The sequence below is a fragment of the Hippopotamus amphibius genome, chromosome 4 (assembly GCF_030028045.1).
Source record: "Hippopotamus amphibius kiboko isolate mHipAmp2 chromosome 4, mHipAmp2.hap2, whole genome shotgun sequence".
NCBI lineage: Eukaryota > Metazoa > Chordata > Mammalia > Artiodactyla > Hippopotamidae > Hippopotamus > Hippopotamus amphibius.
The window spans coordinates 7,414,305-7,439,465 of NC_080189.1; the positions used below are offsets into that span (position 1 = coordinate 7,414,305).

A 25,161-nucleotide genomic window follows, 5' to 3' on the forward strand; every position below is an offset into this window, starting at 1 on the left:
TGGTTCAAACTTGGCTTTCGGCCCCGCCCCGCCCCTCCGGCCCGGGAACTCCGAGGCGGCGGTTCCCGCCAAACGTCGCGAGCGCGCCGGCCCGCCCTCTGGCCGGTTCCCGCCACCCCGCCCTGCCCGCCTCCCTCCGGCGGCCCGGGGTTCGGGCTCCAGAGGCCCCTGGTCCCCGCGCGCCGGCCCACCGCCTTCCTGAGGGGCGCCGTGCGTTCGGCGAAAGAACAAAGAGCCGGCGCGGCGCTTCCACTCGGCGGCCGCGTCCCTCAGCGCCCGCCCGCCCGCGCGCACGCGCCGCCGGCCGGGCCCGGCTGAGTCCCGCGGGCGCCTCTGCGTGGGGCTGGCTCGGCGCCTCCGAGCCCGGCGGGCCCTGTGATTGGACGGGAGCCCGTCTCGCGTCCCGCCAATCGGGGCGGCGCTTGGTTGGACGGGGGGGCCAAATAAAAGCGATGGCGATTGGGCTGCCGGGTTTGGCGCTCGGTCCGGGAGCGTCCGACACCCACTGGGACGCAGAAGGCGGTGGAGCCCCGGCGGCGGCGGCGGCGGCGGCGGCGGCGGCGGCGGCGGCGGCGGCGGCGGCGCGCGGGAGCGGCGCGGGCTGGGGCGCGGGGCGCAGGTAACGCGCCGCTGTTGGGCCGGCCGGCCGGCGGGGCTCCGGACCCCGGCGAGGGGCGGCGGCGGCGGCGGGACATCCTCGCCGCCGCTCTACCCGTCCGGGTGTCGCCCCGAGCGGGCTTTCCCGGGGCGCCGCTCTGGCCGGCGGGGTGAGAGGAGACCCCTCTGAGGGGGCCGTGGGTCCGCGCCGGCCCACGCGAGCCCCGCGGGCGGGCAGTGCGAGACCCCGCGACCCGAAGCGGGAGCCCCGGCGGGCGCCGCGGGGGGCGAGCGGAGGGGTCCTCCCGCGCGCCCGCCCCTCCCGAGGCGCCGGGGCTGGGCTGGGGGCGCTCCGGTGCCTGAGGCGGTCCGGCTGCCCGAGCCCCGGTCTCCTTTGTGTGGAGCGCCGCGGCGGGAGCGCCCGGGTGGGACGGGACGCACACAAGTTGGTGGGACCTCGGCGCCGAGTGCGCACTCAGACAAAGGACGGACTGTGTCTCGGGGGAGCTCGGCGCGGGGAAGGGGCAGTGACACCGGGGCCTGACAGCGGGCGGGAGAGGGGCGTGGGGAGCGGCGGCCGCGGCGCGGCGGGCGGGCTCGGCCCCACGCCCCCTCCCCGCGAGCGCGCAGGCTCGGCCGGGGCCGCGGGGGCCGGGACGGCGCGCCGAGACCGGACTCCGGGCGGCCGCGCGTCTGATATTTCCCCGGAAAGCAGCCCCGGAGCCCCTCGTCTCCGCCGGCTCGAACCGGGCGATCCCGGCCGCCCTCGCCTTCTCGGCGGGCTCTCGGTTGTTAAGTTCGAGGGAAGGGTCGCGCTGTTCCCCGCCTTCCCGTTTTTGTTCGTTTCGGAGGGCTTCCCGTCCAGTTCCCGCGTCATGGTGTCCCCCCCTCCGCCCACCCAAACGTCGGTGCCACAGGGTCACTTTTTGAAAAACGGGAGGAATCGAGAAGCACGGTATTTTGGAAAACTTGGTGAACTCACGCCTGGTGAGTCCCCACTTTCTAAAGAATCATAATCTTAAAAAAAAAAATTACAGGCTGTTTCGGCCAACTTGTGTGCTACAGCTGAGACTGGCGACAGGTGCTAACGAAATCAACTGTCATTTAGTAAGCGATTATTCCCCAAATCCCTAGGGGATGACTGAGGATGAGATGGTAAAAGAGTTGATCACAAGAAAATGCTCATGACAAATCTGTGCTTAGATGGTATGGTTAGCAATTTCTCATTAATTGCTCTTGTTTTCCTGAACAATAGCTTTGTTGAGTCAGAAAAGACTGGCTCCAGAAATGTTTGTTGCCTAAGAAATCGAATGTGTGCTGTCCACAGTTAAGCTAAACTTCCTTTGTCACACAGGATCGGTAAAATTTAAATTCATTTGGAGGTAAAGATGTGTCTTTGGTATTTAAAAATATTTTACTACAAGGTTTACTTGCTGGGTTGTAAAAGTCATTATCAGCTTAGTTTTATGGCTTTTTAGTGTCACATAAAACAACATTTAAAACGACATTAAAAAAATCTTTAAAAAACTCTAATGTTGACACAGTTGAGTGTAGTTTATACTTTTAGGGGGTTTTGAGATCGGGTGGGATCCTAACCGTTAGACCACCAGGGAGCTGGGGGGAGGGGGTCTTGGAGTTTATTTTCCGTTACTCTTCATTCACGGCCATTAGCAGCTATTTTATGTTTGGGAGTAAAAGGTAGAATAAGTGTGTAATCCTAACTAGTTTATTGATCATTTTATTTGCTAGAAAATGAAAGTATTTAAGATGTATTTTAATTTCTTTTCCTATTCCCTAGAGTTAGGAATAGATAGGATTGTAGTCCTAGATATAAAGAATCCTGTTCTCTCTTTTTGGAGGCGTGTTAGAGAAAGTCATGTTTAAAGTCCTGGAAACATTTAGGAAAATGACATCTTAAATTCTGATTTTTGTGGAAAGTGAACATATTCAAAGAAACGGAATTTAGAAACACATAGGCACTCTTCTGATTTGCATTGTTCTGATGATCTAGTGTGCAACCTACTATCTTATGGTTTCATAAAAATGGAGACAAAGAAATGCAGTGTAAAAGTCTATCACATATTTTGCGGTATTGGACACCACTGAACAGACAGACATTCCAGGTGCTCTTCCTAAGTACTGTTTACTTTATATTAGCTGCTGGTAATTATATATTAAAAAGTCCTGCTGATAATCTTGCCCATTGTTATACATTGAGCTAGTTATGCAGATTTTGGCAGAAATTTGAATCTGTTAGGATATGAAATTCCAGTTTTTCCTTTCTTGCGTGCACTGTATTTGATAATTAGTGTCTTTGTACTTGCCACAAGATTTAAAAAAAATTTTTTTGGGGGGGAATTAGTTTTAAATTTTTTCTATTTGAAATGAGAATGTAGTTTAAGTAGCAGTGATTAAAATAAAACCAAACTTGTTGGTTTAGTGTAGTTAGGCCAAAAAAAACACCTCTCAATACTTTTGTACCAGCTTTGCCTTGCATGCATACGTATAAGTGATTATCTTTGTGTTGGCCACCTACAATTTTAAGCAGATTTTCCCAGGTCACACTGAGGTTTTACAGGATATCTTCCATCCTTTGAGCTGGCATGCTCAGAGTGTGAATTAGTTTCTGTCTTGGCCTAAAAAAGTAATTAAGAAAGTTGATCTGCTTTTAAAAAACCAGCAGCAAGAAAAAATCCTCTGACAATCTAATGCATTCTGGGGTCAATTAGAAATGATTTATGGATTTACCTTGAAGTCTTTGTGTCTGTACAAACGAAGAAAACATATTCTGTCAATGATGAAGTGTTCTAGATAGACAGGTGAAATCTTCAGTTTGGAGGAGAGCAGGAGAGGAACAGCTTATTAGGTTCAGAGAAAGCTTCACCTGCTAGAGGCCTTCCTTGTGTCCGCGAGGGCTTTGTTCATACCTTTTTTGTAGCATGTATCCAATTGTAATCACTTGCTGGTGCCTCTGACTCCTTCATTACACTCTTAAGTGCCTTGAGGCAGAGGCTCTGTCTTACTTTTATTCGCATACATGGTAGTTGCTAGAGAGCAGGGGTTAGTAATTGAACGAATGAAGGAAATCCGAACAATGTAGGAAAATAATTTGACAAAGGAACTTGCAAAGCAAACAGGATATATTCATATTTATGTTGTGAGGAAGTTTGGGAGGTGTTTTTTCTCCCCCTTTGAGAGGCAGTGGTTACAAAGAAAAATAATTGTCATGATGTACAGGTTCCAGGGTTTCTCCTAGTTATTAGTACTCTGAGGTATTGAAAATTGGATATCCTTTAGATGCAACGGTTGGTTTTCACGTTTGGTATTTCAGGCAGCTAGAGAGAAGTGTGATGTACCATCTGGTTACCTGGCATATAGTATCTGCTTACTTTGCTTGTAATGAAATTGATAATCATACACAAATGTAAGGGGCGAGTACATCTTTTAATCGAAAGGTGTCTAGCTACCATTAATGAGTTCTTTATTGGAATAATTTGAGGTAGGTTTTGAAGCTAAAATGGAAGGAAGTAGTGTCAGTGTAACTACAGACTATTGGGATGCTCTTCATCGTTGTTTAAAATGATACGATAAGTGTATCATTTTAAACAAATCCAATAATACCTTAGAAGGCATAGCTGATAAATTTGTAAGATGGTTATACTGTTTTATATCTTGCCACTGCACCACTACATGGTGTAAAAATATGACAAAAATGAAGCGATGGAAAGACATTAATATTAAAGAGCCTACTATTTTCCAGATGCTTTATTCATTCATCCGTTTGGCTTGCTTTTTATTGTGGTAACATTCACATCAGGTGCTTTGTTTTTAATTCTTGTAAAAACCACCTTGCATCCATCAGCATACATTTGGATAAAGAAAACATGGTGTATACATACAATGGAATGTTCAGCTCTGAAAGGAATGAGGTACTGACACATACTATGACACGGGTGAAACTTGACAGTGTTCCGCTAAGGAAAATAAGCCAGACACAGAAGGAAACGACTGGTTGATTCCATGTATAGGAGCTACCTAGAACAGGCAAATTCACAGAGACAGAAAGTAGAATAAGAGGTTTCTGGGACTGAGGGGAGGGGGGAATAGGAAGTTAGTATTTAATTGGGACAGAGTTGCTGTTTAGAACGTGAAAAAGTTCTGGGCATGGAAGGTGGTAATGGCTGCACAACATTTTGTGTGTGTTTAATGTCACTAATTGTGTGCGTAAAAATGGTTAAAATGGTAAATTTTATCTTATGTATTTTACAATAAAAAAAAGCTTTAACAATGACAACACACTCTGCAAACCTTTGCAGATAAGGAAGCTTTGATGCAGAGGGTTAAGAATTTGCCCAGGATTATCCAGCTAGGAATTTGCAGTCAGGATCCAAACTTAGATTCTGTTTGGTTCCATTTGATCTACTCCATGTCACCTGCTGGTTTCCTGGATGATTGAAGGCAGATTGGTTTCAAGAAGAGTGAATTTATTTGAATCAATCAGAAAGTTATATTTAAAAGTAGGTAATTGTAGTTTTATGGCATCTGATGCCCTAGACAACTAAAAGATGTCTTTGTGGATTTCAGCCGGAGTTGTAACAGTGCGTGCTCTGGGGGGAGTACAGGAGAGTTTTAGGAGTGTGGTCTTTGGAGTCATGTTCCTGGGATTCCAGTTCCTGAGCTGCCAGTTTGTGTCCTGTCACGTTGTCCTTGGTGTCTAAGTTCCCTATCTGTAAATTGGTGGTTTTAATGATAAGTGTTCATTCCATAAGGTTGTTAAGAGGATTAAATGGGTTAATACATGTGAAACCCTTAGAACTACACTTGGCATAAATTATTTGATAAGTGATTCTTAGTTATTGCGCCAGTATTGTTTTTAAGAGTTGATATATTTTCTCATTCATGGGACTAAACGCTTCCCAAGCTTAAATACGTGCTTAGAACCCATACGTAAAGAAAATGGTGCCACATATGCTTTATGTATTTCTGTTTACTTAGAATTCTGTTGATTAAAAATAGGTAATATGTGTTCAATTTAAAGTACTGAAACAATTTAGACATTTATATAGTGAAAACCTTTTTGATCCCTGTAACCCCATTTCCTACCCTTAACAGGTTGCTGGATATTCTTTCCAGACTTTCCAGTATGTTCATATGAATATGTATATATACATGTATTTCACAAAAACAGGATTAAGTTATTTTGTTATAAAACCATTTTTTAGGTCCATACAGAGATCTGTTTCATTTTAAGAAGCTGGTATTTCTTTAAAGCTTACTACGTGGTCAACACTGTTATAAGTGCTTTCATTTATTGTTACGTAGACACTGTAAGAACAAGAGATAGAGAGCTTAGGTAACTAGTTAGTGGTGGAGTACGGATTTGAATTTGGGCATTTGGGCTTCAAAGCCCTGATTTCTCAGCCTGGGGGGGGGGGGGGGATGTGTGTGTTTGTTTGTTTTTTGTTTTTCTAAGGCCCGTGAGCTACCCATGATTTTAGCATTTCTTAAAAAGAATTGTAAAACAGCAACAAAAACCCCAAAAGAATATGCATCGCGACTGGATGTGGCCTGCCTCGCCTCAAGTACTTAACCATGTGGCCCTTTGCAGAAGCTTGCCGCCCTCTGCTCTGAGCTCTCAGGCTGTTGTTACGTGGAATACGCAGTATTCCAGCTTCCGTGTCCTCACGCAGTGAACCAGCCGTCTGTGTGGAGGCTGTGCTCTCCCCCTAAAAAGCAGGGAACATCCTTATGTAGCTTTGAACATTTGTGTAACCGCTTTCTATTGGGAGAATTGCTGGTTCGAGATTATGCACGTTTCAAGTTTTAATAGATGTTGCCAAATCACTTTCTAGAGAGGTATCCATTTTTTTTTAGTGTTAAAAAATCAACTTTATTGAAGTGTAGTTTATATACATTAAAATGCACACATTTGAAGGGTACAGTTTGAGGACTTTCGACAAATGTAAACATCTGTGTAACTGTCAGCTCAGTCAAGATATAACCTTGCTATCATTTCAGAGTTCTCTTAGGCTCCCAACTGCCCATCAGATTTCTCCTGTTCAAGAATTTCACATGAATGGAATTATGCAGAATATACTCTTTTGTGGCTGGCTTCTTTGATCCAGCACGTTTTTGAGATTTAGCTATGTTGTTGCTTGTTTTAGTAGTTTCTCTTTATTTCTCAGTAATATTCCATTGTGTGAATATCCTTTGTTTTCTTCATTTACCTGCTGATGGGGCTGTTTCCCGTTTTGGCTCTTATTAGTAAAGCCTCTGTGACCATTCGGGCAAGTGTTCTATGGACATATCTTTTACTTTCTCTTGGGTAAATACCTTATAGTTGGACCACAGAGTCATGTGGTAAATATTGATTTAACTTTATGAGAAACTGCCAGGCCATTTCCCCAAGCGATTGGGCCATTTTGCGTGGAGTTAGGACTGTGTTGTCCCCGTGTGTGCGGGAGCTGTAGTTTCTCCTCATCTTTGCTGAGTCTTCACCAATGTACCGTGTTGCTGTCGTTTTAGTCACTGGCATCTAACGAGTGCAAGTGATCAGTGATGTTGGACATCTCTTTTTTAAAAAGAATTTATTTATATATTGGCTGCCTTGGGTCTTCACTGCTGCACACAGGCTTTCTCTAGTTGCTGTGAGTGGGGGCTACTCTTCGTTGTGGTGCGTGGGCTCCTCATTGCAGTGGCTTCTCTTGTTGCTGAGCACGGGCTCTAAGGTGCATGGGCTTCAGTAGTTGTGATGCGTGGGCTCAGTAGTTGTGGCTGATGGGCTTAGTTGCTCTGTGGCATGTGGATCTTCCCGGACCAGGGCTCGAACAGAGGCAGGCGGATTCTTAACCACTGTGCCACCGGGGAAGTCCCAGTGTTGGACATCTTTTTAGGTGCCATTTGTATGCATTTTTCGGTCAAGCCTTTTTGTCCATTTTGAAAACTGAGGTGTTTGTCTCATTGAGTTGTAAGAGGTTTCTGTATATTCTGGATACACATTCTCTGTCAGATGTATGTATTGCAAATGTTTTCTCCTTAATTTTCTACTTTGATTTTGTGTATTTTTGACAATGTATATAGGTCAAGTTAAGTAATAATACTGGAAGCGTAATTGTTTAAACTCAGTTAAATAGTGTGAAAACAAATTTGTTCTTAATCCACAGGTCATTTAGTTCTTGGTACAACAGAATGTCTTGCGTTTGCAGAAACATGGGCATGAAAAGGATGTTATTTATATTGATGGTATTAGGTGTGTGGCATGGGGAATTTTAAAATTAAGCTAACTAGTTTTGAAAGTGATAATATTTAATAATTCGTTAAGTTTTCATTTTGGATAATTTGGGCCTTTTCGTTTATTAGTTAACATTTTTCTTAAATTTTTTTCTTCAGAGGGTAAATGGGGATATTAAAAGTCACTTTGATCTTAGAATTTGGTAATGTAGAAGTGATTATAAGATTGCCAATCAAATTGTACACTTTAAATATATGCAGTTTATTGTATGGCAAAAAAAAAAAAAAAAAAGATTGCCAAGCTTGGTCTACCTATTTTGATAGTTAAGTACATTTTTTGTTATATAATCAGATGGGTTTTCAGAGTATATATACTTGATTTGTGTACAGTTTTCTTTTTAGAAGAAATCTCACATTTAATTCTGATCAAGCTTGTGTACTGTTTTATTTCTGCAAAGTAGCCATTCTTTTGCTTAACACCTGACTTACTCCCACAGTAGTTTTGAGTTTTTCTTCATTGTACAAGTAATACATCATCCTTCTTTTCCCCTGCTTAATTAAAAAAAAAAAAAAAAAAAGCGTTTGGGCTTCTGCTGGGTGTGGTACACCTCTGCAGGTGGTCCCCTCCCTGCTCAGCTCAGTCTTCCATGGCTCTGGATTCCATGAGAAGCTCCTGAAGCTAGTGTTGCAGGCTGGCTGTGGAACAGCCCAAGCTCTTTCAACTAATCTCACCTCTGATAGTTTTCTTATACTTTTCCCCTGTTGAGCTCAACTGGTCTTCCTACTTGTCTCCAGGAAGCCTTACCTGGAGAGTCTGTACTCTGTCCTCTTTCTGGAATGTTTCCACACCATTTTAGCATCTCAAGATGCTATTTAGCCTATTTGGCTTAAAACACCCCATCTCCCTCTCGCAAACTAGACAGCTTCTCTCTTGCTTCGAGGGAAATACCCAACAGTTTGTTGTCTTGTGTTTTTCTCTCTCCCTCTCCCCTTCACTTTAAGCTGTACCTTACTCATCTACATGGTATAGGTTAGAAAAGGGTTTTATATACAGTAGATAGAAATAAAATTTTGTAAAATTGATTTAGGACCAGAGCCCTGAAAACTTGAGGCTCTCTTCTTTAGCAGCAACTCAGTAAATAATTATTTAAATAGCACTCCCACCCTTTAAAGCAGAGCCTTCAAAAGAGTCTCTTTCAAGTGAGTTTTGTTCAGCTATATTGTGTATCACCCAATGAACTTTGCTATCTGCTGTCAGGTACCCATACAATTTTATGTCCCTAATGTACTCTTTAAAAAACAAATTAATTTATTGGCTGTGTTGGGTGTTCATTGCTGTGCCTGGGCTTTCTCTAGTTATGGTGAGTGAGGACTACTCTTCATTGCGGTGAGCAGGGGCTGCTCTTTGTTGTGGTGTGCAGGCTTCTCATTGCGGTGACTTCTCTTGTGGACACAGGCTCTAGGTGTGCGGGCTTCAGTAGTTGTGGTGCATGGACTCAGTAGTTGTGGCTCACAGGCTGTAGAGCGCAGGCTCAGTAATTGTGGCTCATGGGCTTAGTTGCTCCGCAGCATGTAGGATTTTCCCAGATCAGGGATCGAACCCGTGTCCCCTGCATTGGCAGGAGGATTCTTTTCTTTTTTTAAAAAAACTTTTATTGAGATACAGTTAACAGACAATAAACTGCATATATTTAGAGTGTACAATTTGGTGTCCCAATCTCCCCCTTCATTCTCCCCCAGCCCTCCCCACTTTCCCCCCCTTGGTGTCCATATGTTTGTTCTCTACGTCTGTGTCTCTGTTTCTGGGCAGGCGGATTCTTAAACACTGCGCCACAAGTGTAGCCCCCCTAATACACTCTTTTTTTTTTTTTTTTTTTTTTATAGTTGTGGCACATGCGCTTAGTTGCTCCATGGCATGTGGAATGTTCCCAGGGCAGGGCTCGAACCCGTGTCGCCTGCATTGGCAGGCGGATTCTTTACCACTGCGCCACCTAGGAAGTCCTAATACACTCTTGATTAGTTCGAAAGCTTGAGAAATTCTGATGATGGAAAAAAGTGAGGAACATAAAATGATTCTGCAAATTTATCTCAGGAAGGTCTTTATCCTTCTGTCGCGTTTATGTGGGCTAAATTCGTACGTAGCATGTCAGGATGTTTCCAGTAAATTAAAGTGTCAAACAGACAAACATCTAATGCTGATTATAAGCCTATGTTTTCCTCTTTTTCACCTCTGCATGATAGGCATGATGGCAACTAAAACTCTTTTAGGACTATGGTGTATCTGACTAAACTCACTTTGTAAGCAATCAGATTGGGATATTGTGATTTATAATAAGTTTATATTTGGTCTTTGTCCTGTTTCTGGCACAGAGGCCCTAAAACCCTTGGAATTTTCTAAGTGATTGAGTGATAAGGGTGTTTTTTGATGATTGTAACCAACTCCTTTCAGTGACACCTGCGTTTATGCTAGGAGATGACTTTCGGAAAACACCTAAGGATGGGGTGTTAGAGGGTTGGAACTTTGAGACACCACCCCCTCCTCCAGCCTCCAGGGAGGGGAGAGGGGCTGGAGATGGAGTTCAGTCACCAATGGCCAATTATTTAATTAACCAACCTTGCCTGCGTAATGTAGCCTCTGTAAAAACTCAAGGCGACAGAGTTCTGGTAGCTGCTGGATTGGTGGACACATGGAGATTCAGGAAGAGTGGCGGGCCTGGAGCGCATGGAAGCCCCTTCCCATACACCTGACCCTATGCACCTCTTCCATCTGCTGTTCCTGAGTTATATTCTTTTATCATAGGCTGGTAATCTAGTAAGGAAACGGTTTTCCTGAGTTCTGTGAGCTGCTCTAGCAAATTAATAAACAAAACCTATCTCCAGGTGGATCGTGTCAGATTTGAGTTCAAGTGTAAGGTACCCAGCTGGTGTCGCAGAGAATTGCTTGGTGTGGGGAAAACCTCTGCATGTTTGGTGACCGGAAGTATCAGACATGAAATGCTGTTCAGAGAATATTGTATGTAATGTAAATGAAAGCTATCAGAGTTACTCTTTGTACAAATCTGCATTGGCAAGTTCATACTTATTATTTCCCATTTTTCCTGTAGAGTTTACCCTTGTAGTTAAAGAAATAAAATAGTTTTTCTTTACCATTTGTCTGGTGTCACTTTGTTATCCCCTAACAGCATGTAACTGAATGGCTCGCTGTGCCACACCGTTTTCTAGAATAGAAATTTTTTCTGACTATTTATCGGTGCCTCAGTCTTCACCCATTAGGGCTGTTCAAGTGAAGGGTGAGACACTCTCTTCCTTATGTCGGAGAAAGAGACATTCTATTCCAACTTTTAAATCTAGATTACCAAACAGAAAGTCATGTCTTTTCTGTGCCCAGAGTCTAAAATCCCTAAATGGTAGGCACTCATTTTAGTCCCCTCCTTTTCTTTTCCCATAGAAAGTGCTGGGTTTGAAGTCTTCTTTCCTTGCCTAAAACCTTAGTGTTAATGGGGTAATTGCAGACAGATAACTGCAGGGATTATACAGCTGGTTTCCCTGTCGTTGGTGAATTCTTTATAGCATTTCCATAGGTACTTGGAGAGTCAAAAATGTTTTTTCTCAGGGCTTAAGTATTTGTGATAAGTGATGTTATAGTAATAAAATAAATAGACAACATACTTTGGTAGCAAATACGGAAAATATCATTGTTTGTAAGAAATACTTGAAGGGTTGGACGTTTTCTAGTACCTCAGCAATGTATTTATATTATTTGTCATAAACCTTAAGTATAAAAAAATCATGAAAAGACTGATAGCTCATCACTGCCCCTACTTCCTTATTTCAATGTTGGCCTAAAACTACTACCATATTTAGCAAGAGAATGAATTTCAGGGTGGAGATGAGCCTAAGGAGTTTCTGAAGGGTCTCTGAGGAGTTCTGTCATCCATGGGCTAAAGAAGTGGCATCTGCAAACATTTTTACCCTCTTGTGGTGTACACCAAACTCCAGTGCTGAAGCTACCAGGTAAGGGTTACTTGGTTGTAGGATGCCTGGAAATTCCGAGAGGTTCTATAAATACTTTGGGATTAGTAGTTTGAACTACTAAGTCCATTTTATGATTCTATCTTCAGAATATAGAGGGAATTGTATTTTCTTTAGGGGTTCAGATACAAGGTCGGTGTTTCAGGCAACAATAGTATGTTGGCAGAATTGCCCATGGAGAGTTTCTAGGAAGATGCCATATCATAAAAGCTTCTCTTTAGGTCCACGAGCAGCCTATCTTTCCTCTAGTATGAGAACAGATCCCTATTCTTCTGTTGAGCACAGAGTTCTTGGTTTGCACTTAGGGGCCAATGCTGTATGGAAGGCACTGAGCACTGGAATCACTCTGCGAGGCTAAAGAGTATCCAGGATGTGCAGAGCAGGCTGTGGGGGTAGCAGATTCCCGTCCCCATCTTATGCTCACTTAGGTAACTTATCGCCTGGAATAATGGGTAGATCCCTTGTATTTACCTAAAGTGGGTTTCTCTTAAATTTTTGCTCAATATATGTTGTTAAATTTGTACTAGATGTTGGCTTATTTGAGGTAAAAGATTTAAAATACACTTCCTATAAGGAAGACTTATATAGGTAAGGTAAGACTATGTTATAGGAAGTCTGTCATCAGACTTACCTTCCTTTTCTTTCTCTTGCTTATGTCAAATGGAGTGTTGAAATAATATGTATCCCATGTCCCATCCTTGAATTCCGAGTTGTGTATCATAGTTTTAGTTTCTGGAACATCAGTTTTTATTCTATTTCCCCTCCAACAGTATCTTAGTAAACTGAGTAGGTACCCAACAAAATGAGAGGATTTAGCTTATACAATAGGTTTGTAGTTTTCAGCTTTGCCCTCTAGATGTCATTTCAGTTAATCTGTTTTATCTGTTGTTCAAGCAAATTATTTAAAACCTTTATGTTCAGTTTTCTCCTTGGTATAAATTTATATGCCATTTCTAAGATGTGTCTGTGAATGGATAGAACTTTTGAATAAACACAGGAACGTGGGTCTGTAGACTCCATATTGAACTTAGGAGTTTAGTTTACTCTTCCGCTAGAAGGAAAATGATCTTATTTTTGTAGAAAATAAATTAGTGCAGAGTCTACTCCCTTTTGCCGAAGCAATCCAGTTAATGTTTTCTGTTGTTCAGCTAAGATTGCCACATTACTGTAATCTTCCTGTGACTTTTAACATGGCTCTGCCTTTTCAGCATTGCTTAAACCAGGGCTACAAATGTGATCTGTATTTTCCCTGCTTATTTTCCCTTACCACTAGTCACGGGCATATCTGTTTCCTAAAAACTTCTCAAATACAAATGCTGTTCATAATACTTTCCCACCTGTAGTCATATCCACTGAAGTTTAGGCACTAAGGTGTCTGTTGTATCTTGCAAACTTGTGTCTCTCACAGGATCTAGCACTTTCAGAATGTTTAATAAATTCTTATTGACTGGTTGATAATACCTCTGTTCCTGACTTTCCCAAGTCCTTCAAAATGAAGTTTCAGAAGTTTCTTTTCCTTACATTTTTGCAAGTCATTTGGGTGAACTGTTTGGGTCCAGCAGTAGTGAGCTTGTGCATTTTTGTCACTTTTTTCTCTTTTTTAAATAAAAATAGAGTCACGCCAGGATGTGAAAAGGAACAAGATACTTATTCTTTTATGGGGGTAGGGTGAAGTGTGAGTATATGGGGAGTTGGTTGGAAGCATGGGGTTGTTTTAGGTAAGCAGTGGGGTCAACAGTGACCATGACAGGGGATGATATCTTCTTACAGGGGTGGAGGGTAGGACAGATGGATGAAAACAAGCAATTTGTTTAAAACAAATTCTGTTAATGAGTCTCCTAATTTGGCACAGATGATGGTATCTTCCTTTTAGATTCTATAGTTGACAGTTATAGCACAGTATCCCTCCCCTCATTAAATATTCTTCACATAGAGTTTTGTGTGCATTTTCTTTTAGTTGCAAGAATGGTGACATCTAGGCTTTCATTCTTACAAACTTGTCTTTTAGAAAATATAATTTGAATATATGCCAGTTCCAGGCTCTCTGCTAGGCAAATGAAGAGGCGGGGTATTGTGATTTCTGATTCATATGGTTTTGGGTATACTTATGGGCCTCAGGGGGTCCATGAGGTTAAAACTATTTTTGTTTTAAGATGTTATTTGCCTTTTTTTTTTTTTTTTACTGTGTTGACATCTGCACCAGTGGTGGAAAAGCAGTGGAAGGTAAGGACTTGTTGGCACCTTAACACTTAGAGTTTAAAAAAAAAAAAAAAAAAGCTGGTTTTGAGAATGTCCTCGATGAAGTGAAAAAAGTGATTAATTTTATATACTCTTGATCCTGAGTGCGTGCGTCTTGATATGCTGTGCTGCAGAATGGGAATGTACATAAAGAGCCTCGACTGCTGATCTCTGGGAGCCACACTTGCATGATGGAGTTCCAGGCTGCACCAGCTGCTTTTTTTCATGGGGAACCATTTTCACTTGAAAGAGGGGTTGACAGACAAACCATGATTATTCCAACTTGAGTATTTGGCAACCATTTTTCAGCGAAGTGAGCCTGTCGCTTCAAGGAAAACAACTGACCGTTATTTGTTGCCAGTGATAATGTTTGAGTTTTCAAGCAAAAATTAGAATTTTTGGAAGACTTGTATCTGTCACTGTGCGGTTGACAGCTTTCCTAATAAATACTTAAAGACTTTTCTGATGACATCAGTGGATTTAACAAATGTGATTTTTTAAAATATGTGAATTTATGGAAAATCTGTATAACTCAGTGGACCAGTGTTTTTCAAATTGAGGAAGTGATACTATAAAGTCACAGAGGCATTCAAAGGAGACAGACCAATGAATTGTAATGTAGCAGGGTAGGGAAAGTTTATTGATACAATTTCAGGTTCCACATTGCAACTAATCCTTTAAGTAACCACCACAGTTTACTGAAGGGTAGTGCTTGTCTTGAGGAAAAGCACCTATGAGGCTGAATTACAAGCTGCGGTAGCCACTCTTTTCTTAAAACAGTTTTGGACTAATATCAGAGCATGAGATTCACCATTGCCTTGGAAGTCTGTGCAGATACTCTTCCCTTTTCTAGCTCAATATCTGTTTGGGAAAGGATTTTCTTCACATTCTTCAACCAAAACAATGTGTTGGAACAGATTGAATGCAGAAGCAGATATGAGAATCCAGCTGTCTTTTATTAAGACCGATATTAAAAAATTGGCCAAAATGTAAAACAGTGTCCCTCCCTGATTATTTTAAAAAGGAAAATAGTTTTTAAAAAATAAAATGTTGTTTTATTAACATGTAACAGGCTTCCTATTATTTTTAAATTAATTACTGTTTTAAAACTTTCTCAGTTTTAAATTTCTACTGTGCAAAATATCAGTAGATACAGCCCATATAAATGAAAGGGGTCCTGAGACCAAAATGCTTAAGAATGGTGTCTGGTGTTTTCTTTGAACATTCTGCCTGCTTTCTTTGTCTGTGCTAGTAACTGTTATGTGAGTAAGTAATGTCTCAATCTGTATCTAAGTCCAGATTCTTAGTGGTCTCAGTGGCTCACTTAGGGCATCTTATCCTCTTCTGGTCAGTTCTTCTTTCTCCTCATGAGTGCATCTGGTTTTTAAATTTTAGAATGTCTCTTGTCATCTTTTTTTCTCCATTTACGCTACTGTCAACCCAGTCAGAACTCTTATCACTTTATTCCTGAATTACTTTAGTACTCCAGTTGTTTCTAGTATATTTTTCAAACTTGAGTGTTGAATGCAACCCCAGGGTTGACTTGACTCTAATTTTATTCATATGCTCTCTAAAAATGTACAGATATAAACTTCTTATGGTAAAACCAAAGCAGAATGCAGATTAAACATGGACAATCAAATTGGCAACATGTAGTTAATGATGCTATTTTGTTAACACGAATAGCCAATCTATTTCTTTAATTTGGCTTAATGATACTGACACAGAGAATGGCTAATTGCATGTATGTGTTTTGTAAAATAATTAGACCTAGTGGTTAACCTGAGCTGTGACACCTAGCAATCTTTGAATGCCAGTTTTAATGCCAGTTGAAAATTCCATAAAGCTGTGTTGATCACTGGAGCATTGTGGAGTTACTGAAGCCTGCACTGGCTATTGAATCAATTATTTTTGGAGTCTTTACTAGAAAATATTATTGCATGTTTTACTACTGCGTTTGCTGGTTGGTGGGAACAAAATGCAAGTTGCAGAGCTCTCTGCATCCCATTGGCTTTGCATTGCGCACAGGGTGCCGAGCGCTTCGGCACAGGTTCCTTTGTTTGCCAACCTTACCAGACCTGCCTCCCCTTACTTTCCTGTTTGTTTTTTTGTGTGTTTTCCCCATAGCCCTCAACACCGTATTACATACTAAACATTTTTCTTTGTTTTTGATCATTTGAATCCAAGCAGACTTTAAGTTCTACGAGGTCACAGATTTTTGTCTCTTTTGTTTATTGCTGAGCCTTCGTTTCTATGAGTACTTAACATGTGTTAGATGTTCAATAACTATTGAATGAGTGAGTGAATGTATATTAACTTCTCTGTTAAAACCCCAGACTCAAATGCTCTTTTCCGTGTTCCGTGTTTAATGCTGTCTCCCAGCTGGGCAAAGACCTGTTTCTCCGTCCATCGTAATAAACACAACCCAGCTGGGCTTGAGTCGTATAGAATTGTTTGATTTCTTTGATCAGTACGTGTATAATCAGTGGCACAACTACTTTCCTGGGCTCAGAGTCTGTATTTCTAATAACATAGCCTGTAAGTGTGTTATCTTTTTAAGTGAACACCATCTTATAAGCTCATGTGGAGATCTTTTACCCCTTTTTGCAATTGTTCAAATAATGTCTGGGTTTTTAAATAGTAGAATTAGACATGGGAGTTTCCCCCTCAAATTCCATCTGTGTATTTTTTTTCCTATTTAACATTTCACATAGCATTTTAATTGTTAATATATCAGTATTTCCGTTCTGTTTTAAAAAGTAGCTGCCTAATTTTAAAATGAATGTCTTTACATTAGGTTGTTGTATAACTTAATTCTCTTCTTTAAAAAAGAAACTTTATTTTGGAATACTTTTAGATTTCTGTACCCATAGTACATTTGTCAAAATTAAGAAACCAGTATTATTACGTCACTGTTAACTAAACTGGAGACCCTACTCGGATTTTACCAGCTTTTCCACTTAGTCCTTTTTCTGCTCTAGGATCCATCTAGGACACCGGGTCGCATTTAGCTGTCTCCTTAGTCTCTTCCCATCTGTGACAGTTTCTCAGTCTTCCCTCCTTTTCATGACCTTGTTTATTAGTCAGGTGTTTGGTTGAAATGTCCTTCAGTTTGGGTTAATCTGATGTTTTTGAGTGACAACTGAAGAGAAGAGGTTGTGTGGTTTGGGGAAAGAATGCGACTGCAGTGCAGCGCCAGACTCAGCTCACATCGGGGTGCAGGTGGCGGGAGATCTAACCGTGGCAGGGGTGTCACCCGTTTCTCCGCTGGGATGTCCCCTTCCCCTCTCTGGACTCTGCTTGTAAAGTGACCCATCTGGGAAGGGACTTGAGCTCAGCACGTGGGCTTGGAAAATGTGCACATGGGTTTTGGAATTCCGTGTAAGGAAGACTTGCACCTCTGCCTGCATTTACTTCTTTATTTAATCACAGCTTTCTCTCAGACTCATGGGTACTTAGTTTATTAGTTCGGTTATAATACCGTTGTGATTTAGTTTGCTGCTCAGATCGCTCCAGCTTTGGCCGCTGGGAGTTCCTTCAGTTTGGTTCCTGTCCTTTCATCCTCTGAGCATTCCCTTACTTTCTGCTACAGGCTTTTCTCCTATTTTTCCATTCCCAGTCCTCAAACTGGCCCTTTCTGCAGAGCCTGGATTCCTTGTGCTGGAGAATGGGATTCAGGAAAAGAAGATGGACGCCTGGGGTCCTGCTTGGGGTGCTGCTCCTGGGGTCTGTGGGTGGAGCCTGGAAGTCCGTGTGCACCTGCTAACCCAGGGATGCACGGGAGTCTCTCTGCATCTTTCCCCTTGTGTATGGACATAAGAGCTCACACTGCTGTCTCTGACTTCTAGTCCATCACCACTTCTTGCTTATTTGGCCCTGGTACTCTGTGAGAGAACTTAACTAGAGGACAGTGTTTCTGTCCAGTTCTTTTCATCTGTCCAGTCTAAACGCAGATTTCCAAAGTTTTGTAGGTTGGCTCCTTTTCCCCACCCATTTCCCTGGGCGTATCTCATGTGGTTTTATTATACCTTGATTCATTGTGTGGTCTACATTCCTTCCTGAGATCCCCTGACATCCTGTTTTGTTTTTATATACTTGCATACAGTCTATCATTTAAGAAAATGACTTCTCACATTGATTTGTTGTCTGACTTAAATTTTTTGAAATTAATTAATTTGCTGCATTGGGTCTTCATTGCTGCACATGGGCTTTCTCTAGTTGCAGTGCTCAGGGCTACTCTGTTGCAGTGCACAGGCTTCTTATTGCCATGGCTTCTCTTACTGTGGAGCATGGGCTCTAGGCACGTGGGCTTCAGTAGTTGTGGCATGTGGGCTCAATAATTGTGGCGCACAGGCTCAGTAGTTGTAGTGCACAGGCTTAGTTGCTCCGTGGCATGTGGGATCTTTCCGGACCAGGGCTTGAACCTGTGTCCCCTGCATTGGCAGGCAGATTCTTAACCACTGTGCCAGTAAGGAAGCCCCTGACTTAAATTTTTAGTGTGAATATCTTATCCTGATCTCCCTCACCTGCTGTTGGGTGATGGTAGCCAGGACTTACGTGATGTAGTGCCTGCTGTGATGGGTGCTGTCCTGCAGCCTTACATCCTTACAGGAGTGGACTTCTCAGGACAACTCTGTGATGTGGACTTTCCTCACAGCATGCACACAGGGGGGCACAAAGAGGTTTGGGAACTTGGCCAGGTTCACATACAGCTGGTCCTGGGAGAACCGGAGTCCGACCCAGGGAGGCTGGCTTTGCAGGCCGTGCTCTTGCCTTTGTTTAAGTTGTGGATAGGACTTTGGATTTAATAGGACCAGATGCCGTCTTGTTGGTTTATTGTTGGAACTGAATTTGGAATGGAGAGTGCCGCTGCCCAATGTTCTCGGTCCCATGTCCATTAACAGGCGTGGTTGATTGCCAGAGCGCTCTTCCCGCTGAGCCAGAGCCTGGCCGGCCTGGAATGGGTCGCTGTAAGGCTCAGGGTGGTGACACGCGGTGGAGTCGTTTGTCCTTGCGGATCCTCAGTGGAGGGCGCAGGCAGCAGCCTTGTGTGCTGCCTCCTTGGGCTCCTGGCTCCTAGTCTCCTCCTCATGGGGGTGTTTTCTGTAAAGCCCCTCAGGCATAAGACCTACTTCTCTTAGGTAATTAATTTTTCTCTCTTACCAAGAGTTACATCTGTAGGTCTTTCTAAGTTCTCCTAACCCTTAGCCTTACCTACAAAATCTTACTTGCCATTAATTTACTTTTGAGTTTATTAAAGCAATGGATTTTAACTTAAAAAGATAAATGAAATTGGTAAATGAGACTAACAGCTGCCCTGAAAGCATTTTAAATATAAAAGCGCTATTGAAGACTGGTGATTTTTCAAAATTGGCAATTTAGGTAGGGAAGCATGTTGAGAATATTGCAGTCATATTACTTAAGTGGTGTCGAGTTTTGATTTCACCTTCCTTAGGCTGGTCTTCAGTTAAGAGTCAGAGTTAATGCTGCTGACTTAGTTGGGAAGGATAAGTAGCACATGTAATTCATTTTTTAGTTTTCTTCAGACAAGTAGGAGCAGAACTCGACAAGACGAGTGGATGGCGGGTGCCTTCTCTTGGCAAACCCGTTAGGGATGAAAAACCTTTAAAGAAGGACATCACGTGCACTGAAAACGCCTGGGGAACCTTTTTTTTTTTTTTTTTTTTTTAATTTCTCAGTCATTGGCAACTGGGTAAGGAGGGGCAGGAGTGTTACCTTTTAGGTAAAGGCCCCTCACAAAGTGGACTAGAGTTGGACCTGATAGAGGAGGATGCTGATTCCTGGGCTGTGTGGCCCAGTCAATGCTGATTCCTGGGCTGTGTGGCCCAGTCACGGGAGGTGGAGAGGCATGTCTTGGTGTTACCAGGGCTGTCTAAACCCCAGGGCAGGGGCGGAGCTCCTCACCAGGTGGGAGTGGAGCTGTTGACTGTGAGGAATTAGGGCTGGAGAACCTGTCATCTGCTCACTCAGGCGTTGCTGTGTATATAGTCTGTCGGACCCCTTCTGTGTTTCATGTGGTGAAAAACCTAATCCAAACTGGTTTAAGCAAAAAGGGGGACTTCCTTGGCTCACGTAACTGAACAGTTGTAGAGTTGGTTTGGCAAAGCATGCCTGGTTCAGGGCTCAGTGATGGGACTGGAGTTCATTTCTTGGCTTTGGGTGTGTTTTCTTTTTCTGTTGTTGACTGTTCTTTGCAGGCCCTCCGCTCGTGGTTGCAGCTGGCTTCCAGCGATTCTTTGGGCATCGTGTTTCCAGGTTCAAACCTAAGTGGAAAAGGGTGAGCATTCTTGACCTTGCAGGGAACCTCCTGAGACTTTCACATCTGGTCGTGTATTCATCCCTGCACTGGTGACTACAGGGTGCTGTGGGCCGGGGCCTTAGGCTCCCTCCCATGGAGGTGGCAGTCCTCAGAGAAGGGTGGGTGTGAAGTTCCCGGAGAAGGTGAACTGATGTGGGGTGGCAAAGACATTTTGAGTTTGGTTGATGTATAAAATAGACTCTGGGCCATATAATTTTCCTCTATTTTATTTAATCTACATATTTGTAATCCTGTAAGGCATTACTACATTGTATTACGATTTTGATGGTGCCCTGTCATAACCTGGTTGGTCTTTTGAATTAAAGCATAACTGTTTTGGTTTCACTGTATACAGGTGGACCTGACCAATAATCTGTTTTGAATAAGAGAAGCTGTTTTTTTCCTGGATAAAAATCATACTCGTGTCATTTTGAGTGAGAAATTAAAAAAATCAGATTTTTTCACAAATCCCCATCTATTTAGTTAGTAGCAAGTCTTTTTTTTTTTTTTTTTTTTTTTTTTTGGCACACGGGCTTAGTTGCTCCGCGGCATGTGGGATCTTCCTGGAGTTGGGATCGAACCTGTGACCTCTGCATTGGCAGGCGGATTCTTAACCACTGTGCCACCTAGGAAGCCCAGTAGCAAGTCATTTTAATAAAAGTTTCTTTCTGCTAATATATGAGTATTCCGAGCTGTATCTTAATACTTACTGGGTTGTGATGTAGTGGGAAATAGTCAGAAGACCTGATTTGTCTGCCTTCAGGGTGGGAAGGAGCAGGGGCAACTCACAATTGAAGGCTTGAAGGCTTCTGCAAGCCAGGCCGAGAGGTAGGGGAGCCTGCCTGTGTTTGGTGTCTGCACCCAGCTGTGGGGTAGGTGGTGTTATCGCGATTGTTTGGATAAGGTCTTTCAGGCAGTATCAGCTTCCTTAAGGAAATCCCAGAGGCTCCAGATTTTGTACTCAGGATCTCTTGATTCGTAAGGCAGCTGGACCACAGGTCCTGACTACCCCTGAGACTCAGCTCCTCCTGGGTTTCTGGATGAAGGGGTGACTCCCCCTCCCTTCCTGCGCTCAGCAGGCAGCCACCTTCCTTTCACACCTTGTGGCACAGCGACTAATCATCAGCGCTTGTTATGGACCTGCTTTTTGTTTGTTTGTAAATCTATTTGTCAGACATACAGCCAGGCACTGGGATTTTACAAATGGAGAAAAGTTGTTCTTGAGACTGAGGAACTTCCAGTGGGGATGAAGTGGGGTGAGGAATGTGAAGATGTGATTTTAATATGTTGTAAGTGCTGTGATAGTCAGAGGGAGTTTGTTTTATGTAAAACATCCCTCTAATGGTGCCTTAAGTTTTGTTACTTTTTTTCATGGATCTACCTGTTTTTCCCTATACTTTTGAAGAACAGTCTGTGCACTTCTATTTCTTATCCTAATTCAGAGGTCATGATCCTTATATTTTGATAATTTCCCCTAAACGAATCACTATACTTTTTTCTTCTCCTGTCTATTGTGCATATTTACCAGATCATTCTATAGCTTAAAACCTTCACTTATGTACTTCTTTATTTGGAAGAGCTTTGTGAAGTTTATAAAGGTGGGAATTTATCCACGCATGCCCTCTTACAGAGAGCTTGGCTCCGATTCAACTCTGAGGTGTTCCGTTGTTGATCGGTGCCAGTTGTCAGTTTAGTAGCAGCTTTGGTTTTGTCCTGACACACTTTTCTAGATGCGTTGTTATTAGTGGTAGGAACACGTAGAAGGTATTCCAGCAGAGGGTTCTAGTGGGAAACATGAAATGCTGATGAAATTATACCTCTTCACCACAATGTAAAAAATGCACTGTGGTGGCACCCCTGTTGCACATCAGTGAAAACGAAAGCTGTGTTCCCGGTGCAGGTTTTATCAGGCGCAGTGGTGCCGCCTTCCAGGACCAAGAATTTGTGGCGGCAGCAGATGGGACGAGTGGCGATGCGTTCATGAGCTAATGAAGCAACCCATCATCCCTTTTTCTCTGATTCCTCTCCTTTCCAGCTAGGCCTTTGAAGTGCTAAAATAATTTGCATGAAATTACCTGAGCTCGTCTGTTAACTAACCAGCAGATAGGAAAGCAAAAAATTACCACGAAGTCATTTTTTAAATAAAGCTGCAGCCTCTCACTAACTTTGGCGTCTTTTTGCCCGGCCTCACTGTCTTCCTAACTACTTCTTCCCCGCTTTCTGTGTTTCCGCCAAGCTGGGCTTGGCTGTTGGGGTTGAGTCTTCTCAGCTCCGGGGACTCATCTTTGTTCCACTCAGCAGCCCAGGCAAGGTCGCACTTTGAACCTTTCACAGGACTCCTATCTCTGTGATCTCATTCAGCTGTCTTTATCTTAAGCTTTGGAATTTTTTCATTCTTCTCATTCCCTCAATCCTTGTAATTTGGGCTCTTTACCTAACTTGGGGTCCACCTTTGTTTGCAGGGTCTGCTGGCGGCCCGGATCCAGCTGGCTCCTGCCCTCACCTGAGCTCCTTCTGCTCTCTCTCTGCGTCTGAAGTCGACTCAGCCTTTGGCTTGACTTGTCACTTGCCTGCCGTCCTTCTGCAGCTCCTTACTCGTCCCCGCCACCCAACCCCAGTACGTTTGAGTATCTGTCTTACATTGTAAAGTCTCTTCTTTTAGGCCTTCTTAGGTAGGATGTAAGTGCCACAAGGGCAGGTTCTGCATTTCGTTCATCTTTGTGTGTTCATTGCCTGATTCTTACTAGTCATTTGTTACATGCTTCGTTGGGCCCTCTCAGCTCAGCTAACCCTCCATTTGCTTTCTCTGTCGCTGGGTGGTGGTGGGATATCGCTACAGAAAGTCACCACTGACCTCTGGGCTCCTTTTTTTTCTCTAATTCCTCTCCTTAGGCAATTTTCTCCATGCCTGAGGGCTGTATGTAAACTGGTACGTGAAACCCTACTCAGTTACTCAAGCTGGAAAGCCACCTTCCCCATATTGAAACCCTCGCCAAGTTTGCTCCCATGTGACTCTTGAAATCCTTTCCTTTCTCTCATCACCGGTGTGATAGAAGCTGTGTCGTCTCTTGTCTAGTGAGAGTCCTGCCTTCCAGTCTCTCCTGGCCTCATCTTTGCCTTTTACTGTCCTCCAGCCCCTCCTGCCGCTGGGCTTTCCAGAGTGTAAATCCCCCTCCCCCTTTACTTAAACACTTGATGACTTTCCATTGCGCTTAGATAAATTAAAGCACAAATCCCTAATGTGGCAGCTTGGCACCATCCGACAGAGGAATGTCCTTCTAATCTTTTGAAGATACAAGTACAATTTTAACACTTTGATGAGAAAATGTTCTAGAACAGGACACCAGGACGAGCCCACGTTGCACATAGCTGGCTTCTAGAGCCTCTGTGATCACAGATAGAGTGGGGAGGGGTCCCTGCCTGCCTTCTCCTCCAGCTACCAGAGGAGCCCCCGTGGGAGGAGAGGTGGTGCGAGGCTGAAATGCAGGCTTTCATCCCAGTGTTGAAGGTGGGAAGCGTGGTTGAAAGTGCGTGTAGGGGGAATACTCTGATTTGTACATTTATCATATATTGTACTGTATATTTTCTCTCTTTAGTGCTGTATGTAGATTTTACTTTTTCAGTCATTCGTTTATGCCTGTAACAGCTAATTTAATGATGAAAAACTTAGAATGTGTCTTTTTTTTTTTTTTTTTTTCTCACTCCACGAGTATGGGTCTCATAGCTCATTACTGTATATACTTAACTCCTATAATGGGTCACAGTTCTGTAGGATGATTGCAGTTTAGGAGTGGAGTATCTTTGTAAATAAAAATGTCTTTTAAATGTTGTATTAAATAAAAATTTATTCTTGGAATGAAATGTTTTTAAGGACTTCACCATGCAGAACAAATGAGCACCCTTCTTGAAGATATGAACAGCATAATTATCTGTCATTTCTTCTGTTGATTGTTAGTTTGCTGGGGATTAAAACACAAGTGATCATATTCAGGCTGGTTAGATTAGTGATTTTAATATGAAACCATTGCTTTTAGAATAATCATGGGCCAGACTGGGAAGAAATCTGAGAAGGGACCAGTGTGTTGGCGGAAGCGCGTAAAATCAGAGTACATGCGCCTGCGGCAGCTCAAGAGGTTCAGGCGAGCTGACGAAGTCAAGGTATCCTCTGTCTTCTGTGAAAATGCGGGTACAGTTAAGGATAGTTTCCCCCCTGAGGATAGTTTACCTAAAGATAAGTTTTAATTTGAAAGGGTAAATGGTCTCATTTACTGTTAGGTAAACAGAAACTTGGAAGTTAAGGTCCTTGGTCTGTCTTAATTAACATAAAAATCGTACCATGCACATTAGTAAAATGGAAAGATTTTAATCTAATGGTTATTCACCTACTTGAAAATCATCATCTTTTCAGTATAGCTTTGTACTGCATGTGGAGACCCAGGACCCAAATGTAAAGGAATGTGTTCGTGGTACTATGTTCCTAAAGTCACTGTGATTGAAAAATATATATATAGATATATGCAAAGTTAAAGAAAGGATGGAAATAATTTGCTATTCCCCTTCTACTCTCAGTAAAATAATAGACGTGGTGTTTTTGTAGTATTCGAATGTGGGGAATCCACAGTTTAGTGTAGAATCCATATGCTTTTGAAGGAATGTCCCCGATACTTTTGAGGAATCACTCAATTTTAACCTTCATTAGAGATGTTACAAATTTTCTAACAATGAACAATTTCTTTTCTCCTCTC

The 25,161-nt window shown here is 42.9% G+C and overlaps 1 protein-coding gene across 14 annotated transcripts in view; it reads left to right on the plus strand.

Moving 5' to 3' along the window:
- Positions 1–521: 521 nt before the first annotated feature.
- EZH2 (enhancer of zeste 2 polycomb repressive complex 2 subunit) overlaps positions 522–25,161 on the plus strand; it is a 59,026-nt gene continuing 34,386 nt past the window's right edge. For 7 of the 14 annotated variants that reach the window (XM_057730795.1, XM_057730800.1, XM_057730796.1 and 4 more), the window contains exons 1-2: positions 522–619; positions 24,451–24,574. In XM_057730795.1, coding sequence (XP_057586778.1) covers positions 24,458–24,574 — 117 coding nt within the window. In that variant the 5' untranslated portion in view covers positions 522–619; positions 24,451–24,457. Of the gene's footprint in view, positions 620–1,445; positions 1,585–20,315; positions 20,396–24,450; positions 24,575–25,161 lie in introns of those variants that run through there. The other 7 variants (XM_057730803.1, XM_057730806.1, XM_057730808.1 and 4 more) reach the window with 3 other exon arrangements.